This window comes from Poecilia reticulata, linkage group LG18 (genome assembly GCF_000633615.1).
Source record: "Poecilia reticulata strain Guanapo linkage group LG18, Guppy_female_1.0+MT, whole genome shotgun sequence".
NCBI classification, from domain to species: Eukaryota; Metazoa; Chordata; class Actinopteri; order Cyprinodontiformes; family Poeciliidae; genus Poecilia; species Poecilia reticulata.
In genome coordinates this window covers 19,089,279-19,101,930 of record NC_024348.1, presented here as the reverse complement: position 1 = coordinate 19,101,930, position 12,652 = coordinate 19,089,279, and the positions used below count along the sequence as shown (strand labels likewise).

The 12,652-nt window shown below is 39.2% G+C and overlaps 1 protein-coding gene across 2 annotated transcripts in view; it reads right to left on the bottom strand.

Moving 5' to 3' along the window:
* Positions 1-12,652, bottom strand: part of LOC103480784 (urea transporter 2) — a 20,587-nt gene extending 7,935 nt beyond the window's left edge. For both annotated transcript variants that reach the window (XM_008435960.2, XM_008435961.2), the window contains exons 1-5: positions 12,297-12,652; positions 11,743-11,932; positions 11,166-11,294; positions 10,373-10,562; positions 7,278-7,425 (exon numbers count right to left, since the gene is read on the bottom strand). In XM_008435960.2, the coding sequence (XP_008434182.1) occupies positions 7,278-7,425; positions 10,373-10,562; positions 11,166-11,294; positions 11,743-11,932; positions 12,297-12,423 (784 nt within the window). In that variant the 5' untranslated portion in view covers positions 12,424-12,652. The remainder of the gene's footprint in view (positions 1-7,277; positions 7,426-10,372; positions 10,563-11,165; positions 11,295-11,742; positions 11,933-12,296) is intronic.

Here is a 12,652-nt window from a genome sequence, read left to right as displayed (position 1 = left end):
TCTTGTAAAAGGCAATGGACACAATCTGTCTACTGAGAAGGTGGTCACTTAAAGATGCTGGCTGTTGTGTTTTTTTTGTTTGTTTTTTTTTTAGTTAATGAAAAACACTTTTAAATTCTGGCTCCATGCTTCTCACGTCTCCAGCCGCTGCTTGCTGACCAGGGTGCCTGCAGCAGGAACTGCATTTTGAACCTCCTGAACCACGAGATCATAAATAATTCAAACTGTCAGACTATCTAAAGGAAGGACCATTTAATACCCAAACCACTATGCTTCCTACGTTGGTAGCATTCTCTCTTTTTTTAATTATATACTCATTTGGTGTTTCCAGTTGTAAATCTCGTGTGATGAAAAAGCCTTTTAAAAGCCATCACAACTCTGAAATGCCCGACCAGGCATGCTGAGCACAGATAAGGGAGAAGAAAAGAAAATAGTCTGGACCACTTCACATCCTTCCTGTGTGGAAGGAAGCTGAAGGATTTTTCAGAGCAATATGGAGTTTGGTAGCTGCCCTGTTATAGAAAACAACCTTCAGCCAGCACTGTGATCGATTAACTCATTACGCGGTAATAGGAGCTGCAGTTTAGCAGTCATGTTCAGAAGCAGACGGACCACACCCCGGTGCTTCCTGCTCGTGATGTCTGCTGGTCCACTCTGCCATGATGAGCTCTCCTACAGCTGTTTGCTCATTTCTTCACATCCAGACGCCTCTGCACTCTTAATCCTCTTCATTTGCTTCTATTCACTGTTTGACCCTTTCAATTCTTGCCCTTTTTTATGCTCCTTACCAACAAAATGGTAAAATGGAAGCAGTAATATGGGAAGAGAGCTGCAAAGGATGCTGTAATTTTCACAGCTTGGACTGTTATTGGGTGTGTGTATGTGTGTGTGTTGTATTTTCTAACAGGATGAGTCAGACTGCTTCTATCGTATCAAATGCTAACGTCTACTCTGTTTTTTTTTTGTTTTTTTACCTTCACTCCACCTGCCTCCATCCACTGACTAGAGGACAGTGTGACAGGCACAAAATAAACCACTAAAATAAATCACAGATGTACAGATCACTTTCATCCAGGGCTGCTGAGAGGAAACAGTCTGTTGACCCTTCTTGTTTATTCAATTGATGAATCAATCTCTGCAGTTTGTGTCGCATTTCTGGGAAGTAAATATTTGTATGTGCATCTTGGTTATTTCGGTTTCCCGGCACGGAACTGCTTTAAAAAACTACTCAAAAGATTTTCCAACAGAGTTAAGGTCAGGGCTTTAACAACTGATGCAAAACCTTGTTTGATATTTATTTACTTTTTTTCCACCTTGACATCATTATTCTATTCAGGTGTGTTGAAGTTTAAATTTTCTGGGGGAAAGAATGTGGGAACGCGGAGCAGTATAGGATTAAATGAATAAATAGATTTCACAAGGCCCATCATGACCCTTATGTTAGAAGACGTTTGTTTTGTCGAAGGTGAAAAAAAGTAACTTGAATTTGAAGGCGGATTAAATTCACCTCATTAAGTCTGTTCAATAAGTTAAGAAAACGTCCCGCACCATTATCCTACTACCACACTTCCTGTCGTCTTCTTCATTTTTCTGACAGTATTAACGTCCGAACGCAGCTGAAAAAAAAAACATCTTAAAAACTTGCCATGTTTTTGCTGGGTCTCCGTTAAGAAAATTTCTTTTCGTAATTCCAACTTGCACAATTTTAAGGTCAATGGAAGCACAGCTAGTGCTGCAGCATTCAACATTCATTCATACAGTGTGATAAATTTGAGCCTCTGCGATTCTTAGATTGTTCCTTTCACAGCTGAACTATGATCCCGGTTATAAATCAAAACCGATTTTGAAATTGAGAAACACGGTTAATATTGAGCTCAACTGCTTTCCTGATGCTGCATCCACTACCCTGTTAAAAATGCATGGACCACGTTTAAAAGCTGGGTCTGTGCTAGCTTACCAACAAATTAATATGATTCTAATATTGTATATTTCCTCCATTAATTACCAATGCAGCCACCAAACATCCACACCTAGAAATGGAGAACAATCTGAATCTGAATTCCAGCTCCCATCGTTTCTCTTCTTTCAGAGTCTGATCCCTACAGAACACATTTGGTTACTTGTTTTCCTATGAAGTGGTCGTAGCAGGTGATGTGCAGGCTTTGCCCTACATTCGGCCCCTGCTCCTCTCCTCTGGAAACCCCTCGTGGGAACGGCATACACTACCGTGTTTGAGTGGCAGCTCTAAATATGGCCTCGAACTCTGTCCCTGTTGAGTTCAATGCTCGTCTCTTTCCTTTGAGCTCAGACGTGCTAACACTGTTTGTTCCTCTCTTGTTTTTACACAAAACCTTTATTAGGAAAGTGCGATTATAGAGAGTTGCCTAATTGGCTCCCCGGTGTCACTGTCAAGAGAATAGTTGTCATTATTGTCTTTGTACACCTATCCAGGTTTAATGACAACCACCAACTTTGAAGTCAAACGATTGTGATATATACAATGTGATAAAGTATTTGGTTTCTTAAATTTAAAAAAATTTTTTCCAGTTTTTGGACTTTTGTTGAGCTTAATTCCACAAAATATTTTTCAATTTGATGTGTGATGACTTTGAATTTGTATCCAGACCAACCTTCATGGGAAAAGTAACTACACACGCAATATGAAAAACAGCGGCATGTCATACAGCATACGCATAATTTGTAAACATAACAGGTGAAGATGTTTCATTCTGCATTCCTTCATGTTTAGCTACACATCAAATGTGGTTTCCATGAAGGAAACATAATTAATGCAACAGCAGGCTAATGTCAGTGACAAGGACACCAAGATGATAGGATAATAAAAGGTACACCTTCATGGAAACCAAAAAGGAAAAGGAAAAAGCTGCAAATAAAAAAAATAGAAGATGTAAAACAGAAAAAAATACCTTGAAGTGTCAAAGAAGTGAGACGTAAAGCAGAGAAAAACACATTTTCGGCTCTGTTCAAGTGTTGGGTTTTCATCTTCTGCATTCTCAAGCATCGCTGTCTTTTTTTTCCAGCTGATCTCTCCCTGCCTGCGGTTTATTCACCATCTTTTTGTTCCAATCTTCAAAACCCTCTGACCTGTAATTAAACTGCCTGTGACATATGAGTTTCTGCCTGCTGACGGTGAAATCTTTCTGTTCCTTTCATGAGAACTGTCAAGTAGCAGAGTTGGGTTTAAATGTGACATCGCAGAGCAATATCGCGCTACGAACTCTCCCACACTTTTCATTATGTAGGTGAGGAAAAGATGAAAGAAAAAGAACAAGCTACATCGAAATGCAAAGAGAAAAGAAAAGGTTTGATTTTTTTTTAAAGCATCATCCTTTAGTTTTTTGCAAAACAAAATCATCTTAATTAGGCAGTCAGTGGAGAACATAAAAAGTTTATGATTTATTAAGTCAAGTACTGATTGAAAAATTTTGTCATACGTAGGAGTCAAACTCAATTATTAGAAAGCAGCATATTTACATAAGAAAGGACTTTGATTTCTGACATAGATGTTAAAAAACAAATAAGTAGAAATAATTCATAGACAAACTAAAAATAGCTCATGCACTTCTCCAAATAAAAAAGCAGATTCCAGAGGACGCAGTGACAAAATAAGAAGATGTTATTTTTGGACAAATTAAGTTTGTTATGCAAGAGTCAGAGCTGTGTTGGGGTTTGGAGCAGTTTGTTTACCTAAAATGTTCCTGGACGAAATCTTTTCTGAGTCAGAAACTATCATAAATTTGAAACGATGAGTGTCATTTGTCAGATTAAAAGTAGATTTTGAAAACAACAACCTTCACGCAAGCATTAGACAAACTTTTTCTATTGGTCTGATTTAATATCCTAAAAATAAAATGTGTTTTCATAAGCATAAACTGCTTAGGTGGGAAACCGTAGCAGAAATAAATGCTTTTAAACATCCATCTGTGTGTAATTCATCTATGTGTGTTTCACTCAGGGTTAAAGTTCCTGAAATAAATGGACTTTTTAATAATATTCAGATTTATTGAATGGGTTTGTGTATATATATGTCAGAATGTAATTTTAACCAGGTTCCAAATGGAGAATCAGAAACAGGAGGTGAAATAAAGATTCTTAAATAAATAATAGAACAATCTTAATGTGGCATGAAAGGATAAGGACAAAGAATCAGCAGAAAAGTAATAGACAAATAACATAAAAAGCAACAAACAAATGCAATCATAGACATGGAGTGATTATAAACAAAGAAGATTTTATTTTCACATTGCAAATTACTGTGAGAGGTTCAGTCAGAGGAGGCTTTGCTTGGCACATGCATTAATCTTTTGCAGTCCTAAAACACAATGTGCTTTCTCTAGAAATCTGCAAAAGTCTCCAATAAGACTAGAAAAAAAATGAGTCAAAAGTCTGCGAAAAGCCACAAGACGAGTTCTGACAACTCACTAAAAAGTTGACAAGACATGGACACATCAGGTGTTGGTTTTGATGTCTTTTATTTTGCAGTTCAAAATTTTCCTGAGCAGATGTGAGTAAAGGGTAGGGTTAGATGCGTCTCTGATTAGATCTTTACTTTTAAACAACTTTAACTTCAATTTCTGTCCATCAATAAATGCTGTGAACGACCCGAGGTCTTTAACCCTCCGCTAAAGACATGAACACTAATGGGGGACAAAAATGAAACCAGACTTTAAATCTGTGAGAAAGTCAGAAATAATGAAGACGCATGAAAGAAATAATGTGCAACAAGAGAGAGACCTTTAGAGGCATTTAGCCGTCGTGCATTAAACCGCCATGCTCCGGCAGACGCTCCGTCTACTTTCTGATGCCCACACAACCTCATTAGGGTCATATCTCCTTAATGCTTAATGCAGAAATGTGTGTTTGCATACTAACCACTGGTAGAAGTCTAATGTCCAGGTTTTCTGTTCGCATATTTGTGCACCAGCTCACTCCCACTGTTCTGTTTTTTTTTTTTTGCAGAATGACTCACAGCTTGTCAAAGTATTTTAGGACTCAGTGCTGAAGTTTTAGTGGCCAGTGGCGACATGGCTTGAATTACATCATTTATCATTTCTTATATGAATATTTAAACTAAACGTATAAAAACGCAGACATTTGTAAATGCATATAGTACAGATGTAGGCCCAGAATATAAGAGCCAACAAAGACTTTTCCTGCCTCTTGTGTCACAGCGGCTTTAATTATATATCTGCAGTAGGAATGTGTGTAGTTGCTAAAAGGTTTCATAAGTCTGAGATGACTTTAATCTTATTAAACTATTCTACAGTTGAAAGCGTGCCTTGCAGAAAGCTGATCCTACAATCTGTTTAAGGTGATCAATAAAAAATAATGACTGCAGGAGATTTTTTATTATCAAATATGGAAATTTTAACTTTCTCTTTGGCTTGATTTGTACGAGGCGATTTCTGCTGTGCTCATATTTCATCTCAAAAAGAGAAATGTTTTAGCAATGCACCACATAGTGAATGTGAGCGAGCTAGTTATTCAGCTACATCGCGTTTTTTATTTTATTTTAAACCTTCATCAGGACGCAAACACTTTGTTTGCACCTCACAAGAATAGTTACCAACATACAAACCAGTATTATAAAATAAGAATTATGAGCTTTTGTTTAAAACAAAAAAAACCTAGAACTACTGTAGCTTGATATAGGAGTAAATGTAAGCAAATAAATGCAGAATGAAAAGTTGTGTTACAAATCGTGTTAAAATGTTTAGCATTGTCTATTTGAATTTGTTTTAATGTCCCAATCTGAAACGCCGAAATAAAGTCATTATGTGATGCAGATGACCCAAATTACACTTTGTGTTGATATAGAAGACAAATTATGATCAAGTACAAGAACTATTAATACATTTTCAGGCAACCATAGAGGAATAAACAGGTCAGTTTCAGTCAGAAATAAAGGTAATTTATAAAACACAGGTGGAAAATAAAAGAAACCAATAAGTAAAATATTTCAGTTTGGATCTAAAGCAAAACAACAACAATGAAATTGCTTTCACTTTGCAAATGCACTTACTTAGAAAATGTCAACTGGACATAAATAGAAGATTCTCTGAAACAATCAATGTAAAACAAAAACCAAGAGGCATCCCAACAAAACCAGAAGATACAACTTCTGGAGAACAGCTCAGCTTTTACCATCAGACAGTCACGATCGGAAAACTCTGGATACGTGCAGCTACTTACAAGACTGTAGGTCACTAGTGCTAAAAATAATATGATGAACACCAATGAAGAAGAACTGACCTTTCCTTGATAACTGTGTGTTTCGCGATCACAGACCATAACTTGCCATTATTTAAAAATGTGGACTGGGTGACGTTGCTGCGTCTTTTTCTGTCTTTAATTAAAACTCTGTCTGTCTGTTCAAACAGAAGCTAAAAACAAAGAAGCCACAGAACCACAGCAACTTGCAGTCATGTCATAACTGTGACCCAGCGTTAGCCTGATTCTTGTGCTCCAAAACATCGTGAAATCACCTTGTTTTAATTTTAGGAACATCTCAGATGTCAAAAATAAACTCAGCAGCCTATTTTTAAAACAAGCCTCAAGAAGCAAAGAGAAGAAGAATCATAAAAAGGAATGGGATGAAGAATCTGATCCGCTTCAGCCACATACACCAACTACAACATTTCATATTAATATCCCAATAAAAGCTATGTCCGATTTGGGAGTGACTTAAAAAGCTAAAGGACCCTACACTTGAATTATATTCAGAATGTAAGCTTTTAACTGAATCCAACATACATAATTAAGTGAATCTAGACCAGGCAGACTAAACAAAAATGTTTATTAACTGCTTTTAGTGTGATGTGACTCAACCCGACTAAGTCAACACTGCACAAGAGATCCAAGAAGGAAACCCAGACGTTTCTCTGCTCTGTCATCCTTTCCAACTCATTCAGGGGGACAGAAGGGATAAACAGTTCCTCCAGTAAAATCTGGGTTTGCCCCGGGGTTTCCTCCCAGCGAGTCTCTCAGAAAACCTCCTAATCCCACCAAAACCATCCAAACTGACTGATTTCAATGTGAAATTGAATTTAGGATCCCATTCATGATGACCATGCCAGAATGCAGACAGACTTATAAAACGTTTAAGCGTTTTAGCTTAGCTCTTTCATGCAACTTGTCAAACAAGAGCAACACCTGCGACACGGCAGATGTCTGCGATATGCTTGATGTCTGTGCACTGTGAGCATAATATTGGTTATTCTGGTTGTGACGGGTGACAAAGACGCAGCGGGACTGACCGGCCAACGTTCCCACTGCTGATCCCAGCACAGCGTGGATGCCCAGCAGCGGGGAGTAGAGAACCACGGCCCCCAGGATGAGGAGAGAGGGTCCGAGGGCCCCGGTAGCGTAGATCTGACCCACACCGAGAGGGATGCCGCGGATCACCTGGGGAGGTGGGAAGAGTTTAGGAACAAACTTGGTGAAACGGGAACTCGAACTATAGGAAAACTTTAAAACGGACTTTTATGGAACAAACATATCTAAACATGCTGCTGCTCTTCTCTTTTTATAAATCACCTTTACTCAACCTCCACCTCTTCCTGCTTAGACACCTCTAGTGATAAACGGTGCCTTCCCAGCAGTCACTCAGCACCGGAGAGTTGCCATGGCGACGCGAAGGCTGCACCTGCACCTGCACTTCGCTGATATTTACGAGTCATAAATGGTCTTTTGATTACACGGCAGCCTCACTACTGCTTTTGCCTCAACGTGTGTGCGCTTGTAGGGGTGTGCATGTGTGTGTGCGTGTGTGTATGCATCTCTACGCCTGTAAGATTTAATACGCTGTCTGAGCGCTTTCCTCGGCAGAGCGACTGAATCTGAGAGCATTAAATATAAATAGGACAGACGTCACCTCCCTCCCCCCAAACACATCTAGGGAGAGAACCGGAGGAGAGCTGGAAGATGGCTGGAATAAAACGAATGGAAGAGAGGAACAGAAGAGAGAAAAAAATGAGAAATATTGCTCTTTTTTTTTTTACTAGAGCCATAAATGAAATGTACGACTTCAAGGTGGACAGCATAAATTAAGCTACTTTATGCGGAAAGAGGGGAAAATCATTTTAACAAATGGATAAAGATGTGGAAAACGGAATGAGAGAGAGCAAAAGTGGCAAAAAGAGAACAGAATCAAAGAGATGAGAGGAAGATTTTTAGTGTTTAACAAGAAATAAGAAATGTTTAAACAAGAAGGAACGTCTTATCGGCCCACAAAGACTTGAAAATGAAACAAATTGAAAATGAGCTCGCAGGAGATAAGGACTAAATGAATAACGATTCATGGAGGGAGAGAAAGAGATAAGAAAATCTGAGATGTTGGAGCTGAAACTTGTGGAAAGTGGTTTAGCGTGGTGCTTGTCATTAACATCGTGTCTAAATTTTGATATCCAGGACACAGAGCGGAGTGGAGAGGATTTTTTTTAGCATCAAAGCTCAGCATCAGTTTGGAGATGATCCTTCAGAGACAAACAGTTCATCCCCCCCTCCTGAAACAAAGCAGCTCCGTACTTAAAGGCTTACTTACAAATCGGCTTAATTATATTCGCAAGGGCAAACTAATAAGGAGGGAACTTTTGGTAGAAGCTAAAGCTTTTGCAGTTTTAAAGAAAACTACAGAACAACTTATTGTAAAGAAAAAATCCTTGTGGGAAAATTTCATTTATATGGAAAATACATCACAAAATAAAGATATTTACTGTTGAAAAGATGAATTGTTTAATCCGTTGTTTCTTGACCACATCTAATGACTTTACATTTACATTCTAGTGTTTCTTAAGACATTAAACATTATAGGATTTTTTTGTTGGAATTTATGGTTTCTCTGTTTTTTTCTGACTCTGCCCATCTTTCCATTCATTCTTCCCTGTCACCGACTTTTAGTTACACATTAATGCGTGTTCTTTAGAAGTCTTTTAGGATGCAACCATCCTAGGTTTTCATTTACCTGATCTTCATCCTTCCTGGCTAAAGTTTATTGTCCAGTAGTTTCCAGATTTGTTTGATGTTCTCCAGTGGTTGAATTTCTCCTTTTTGAACTTAAACATAGCAGATACCCTGGAGGGATCTGTAACTGGAAGATTGTTGAACTGTAAACTAGAGGCTGAATTACGAAGGAAAATACTTGAGACGAAACGTCACTGCAACACAAACGTAAATTTTAAACTGTTCACAACGACATCACTCAGACAAATTGGAGTTTCTCAGATCTGTCTGTGGTAAACTACCATACCGCTCGCAACTTCAAAGCTACATATCTCATATCAAAAACAATGAATTATGTCAGTTCACTTAAACGCCGCCTCTCTTTTTTTTTTTTCCTCAGCGTAAGGCTTCTCGCTCCGGGAAAGCGTTCACCTTAAGACGAAAAGATCAAACAGAATCGAGTTTTGACCTTTTCAGCTGACAGAGGTTTGCATCTTCATACAAGAAGGCGTATTAACTCAGGATTTCTCTTCCACTGGTTGAGGCTGTTGCAGAGAAATACAAGAAAAAAAGTATTCAAAACTGTTCAATCACTTTTCTGACATTATCATTGAGACTTTAGAGAAATCGATGAAAAGCTTGAAGATGACAGCTCAAATAAACGTGAGTAATATCTTCTGCGTTTAATTCACAAGCACAAGTGTTCTGTTTGTAATATATAAATAGATATGAATTATAGAAGCATATTATTATGAATACACCCACTAACACTCAAAGTGCTGTTACTCTACTTTTCAGGCGGTTTTTGGCCTTTTTCATTCTGTTCTGCAGCTGCTGATGAAGGGCCAAACAAATCAAGAGGGTCAGCAGATCAACATGCAACCTTTTGCAAAATGGTAGCTCTTTATCTCAAAGTTAGTGTGCAAAAATTGTGTTTTTAAATTCAGAGCGTTTCCATGGTGTTAAGCCATGGGAACTGATCTTTTTGACCAAACGGTGTCAAAGCTTTGGTGGTATTTTGTCTCTTAGTTCATGTTGGCTCTCAGCCAGTGTTTGTTTAGGATACAGAGTTTGGAAGACTGCAGCTCAGTGCACATGCTCTGCTGTTGCCCATTTACATCACATAAAACGTGTTTTTTTTTGTTGTTTTTTTCTGCAAACCGATGAATACCTCGCCTTTCTAAAATGAAAAAAAAAAAAAGTCCAGGTACTACATTCTGTGTATTACTTTAATATTCGTCAGAAAAAAAATTTGATTGCTCACAAATACCTTTAGTGTCTTCACAACCGTATGGCGTTGTCGGGTTGTAGTTTTATGTTCCCCTTCATAGAGATTGTCTTTCACAACTTTATGACCTTTAAACCCGTGCTGGGTGGACATGCAGTCCATAGCGGGTTGTTTTGTCCTCACCTCGACTGCTATAAGCGCTGTGTCATTAGGCTCTACTGCCCCCGGTGGTGTTACTGGGTCGTGAGGAAAATAAGGGCTGTTCGTTCCAGTGCACAGGAGGTAAAGGACGATAATGATGTTGAAGGGAAACACGGCAGCAGGCAAGTCCCAGTGGTCCAGTAACGTTGTGAGCCCACTGGACAGAAAGACACTGGGAAAATGAAAGTAAATGGAAAAAACTATAAGCTTTTTAAATAAATTAAAACACAATATGCTGAAAAACATGCTTTTGATTTTTTGATTAGAATTGAAATCAAACTCAGAAATATGAAATGACTGCCAACTTGTATTCCATAAAGTAAAGAAGAAGAATATCAGTGGGGTGTGTCCTTTGGAATATAAAACGTTCTTTACACACAGAAAGAAAATGTGTTAAGTATGTTGATTTGGTTCAGAGAAATATTACCACGTCACCTTTTTATTGGCAGCAACTATTTTCTTCAGACATTTAACAACGTTTTTGTCTGAGCAACGCTAAGAGGTGCGATGCTGATGAGAAGCTTTCATACACGCTTCAAGGTCATCGGTGTCGTATTGATTTTTAGCTTACTGAATCATTCTTCTCTCAGGGTGAACTGATTCTACCTGATACAACTTCAACGATTTGAAAAAGCATACATTAGTCTAATTCACAGAGTCAAGATTTTACATACTGTTTCAAATATATACAATCATACTTTTTAAGCCTTTGGAAAAACGGCGGATGCCGCCATCTATGCTTTATATTGTTATAAAGCATATATGAGATTCATACCATGCAGCTGAGCCCAGACAGACAGGCAGCAGCAGCCACCAGTACCAGTCTCCCGCTGAGCTGAACACTCCCATCAGAAGAGCCACCAACATGCCGTTGAATCCGTGGAGACCTCCCGCCACGTCGCCACTGCTCACAAGCACAGGAGCTCAAGTGTTTGTTTCATAATGAAAAATGATCATTTAGGAACCTATTAAACATAATTATCGTCAACTGGCAAGATCCTCATGAAACTTTACGGATCCTCATGAAACAAACGTCTCTGTTTTAATGAGCAGCAACTTCAGAGTGAAGGTAAATGTATTCTGCACCTCGTTTTTAAACACCTTGACCTCCAGTTGAGAAGTGTTTGTTTTTGAACAAGGATAGGCATTAGCATATTTCACACTGGGAGGCATACATTGTAGTACAGCTTCTTTAAGATGAGAAGTGTGAACTTAAAACTGCATTCAGACATAATTCAGTGAACTTTACCAAAACATTTTGACCCGTACCACTTGATTTCTTGCGACAATTTTCAAACCACCATTTGCCGTTTTTAAGCGAGTTTGGATCTCTGCGGCAGTGTAAACTCCACCTGTCCTGTCCAACGATGACAGCTGTGAGCGTTGAGGCCAGTACACCCAGAGTTCCCAGCAGGCCCTGCCAGGGGGAGGCCCAGTACAGGGCAGCCAGGATCAGAGCTCCGCTCAGCGGGTTGTTGGCCAGAATCACTCTGGCCACCCCTCTCAGCCCCCACACAGCCAGCTGCAGCACAAACCACTTTTCTGGTCAGGAAGCAAAAAACAAATATTCAAACATGTTTAAAAAAAAAAAAAAAAGAGGGGGGGCAAACTACTGCTGACAAAGTTATTCCTCTGTTGTGTTGATTTCTTGTTAGTTCAGGATGTTTTGCAAAGTGACTGGAAAAAAGATTTTAATGACGAATATGTTGTGTTAGAGGCAGAGTGCGGGCGACCTCGCTGTGGGAGCCCTGCTGTGATTAAATCTGCATATTTTACCCGCACCGTGAGCATTTCTAGCCGAGGTTATTTGGGTTTTTGCACACAAGTGTTATCGTTATTCTAAAACTTGGTGAATAATGTGTGTAAAAGTAGCACCAAAGTCCAAATTAGCTTTTTCTTTCCCTACCCTGGATGTATGTATCCAAGTGCTCCATGTCTCCAGTGCACAACATCAGACCATCCAGCACGCGCCGACTGAAACCGGCCCGACTCCTGCTGGCCTCCTCCACCTCCGTTTTGGTTTCTATCCACATTCTTACAGCTGCAGGGCCTCCCAACTCCAAACAGGAGAAAAATGTTCTGCTGATCCAGAAAACCTTCCCCTTTACGTTCCCCTCTATCTTGTTTTTTGTTCTTCTGCTCCGTCTTTCTCGTCTTCCTTCTGCTTCATCGTTTCTCCTCCTCCTCTGCCTCTTCTCTCTCTGCGAAGGGATGACTTATAAACTGGTGGGTGATGTATTCACTCAGCCTCGTGTGCCAGAG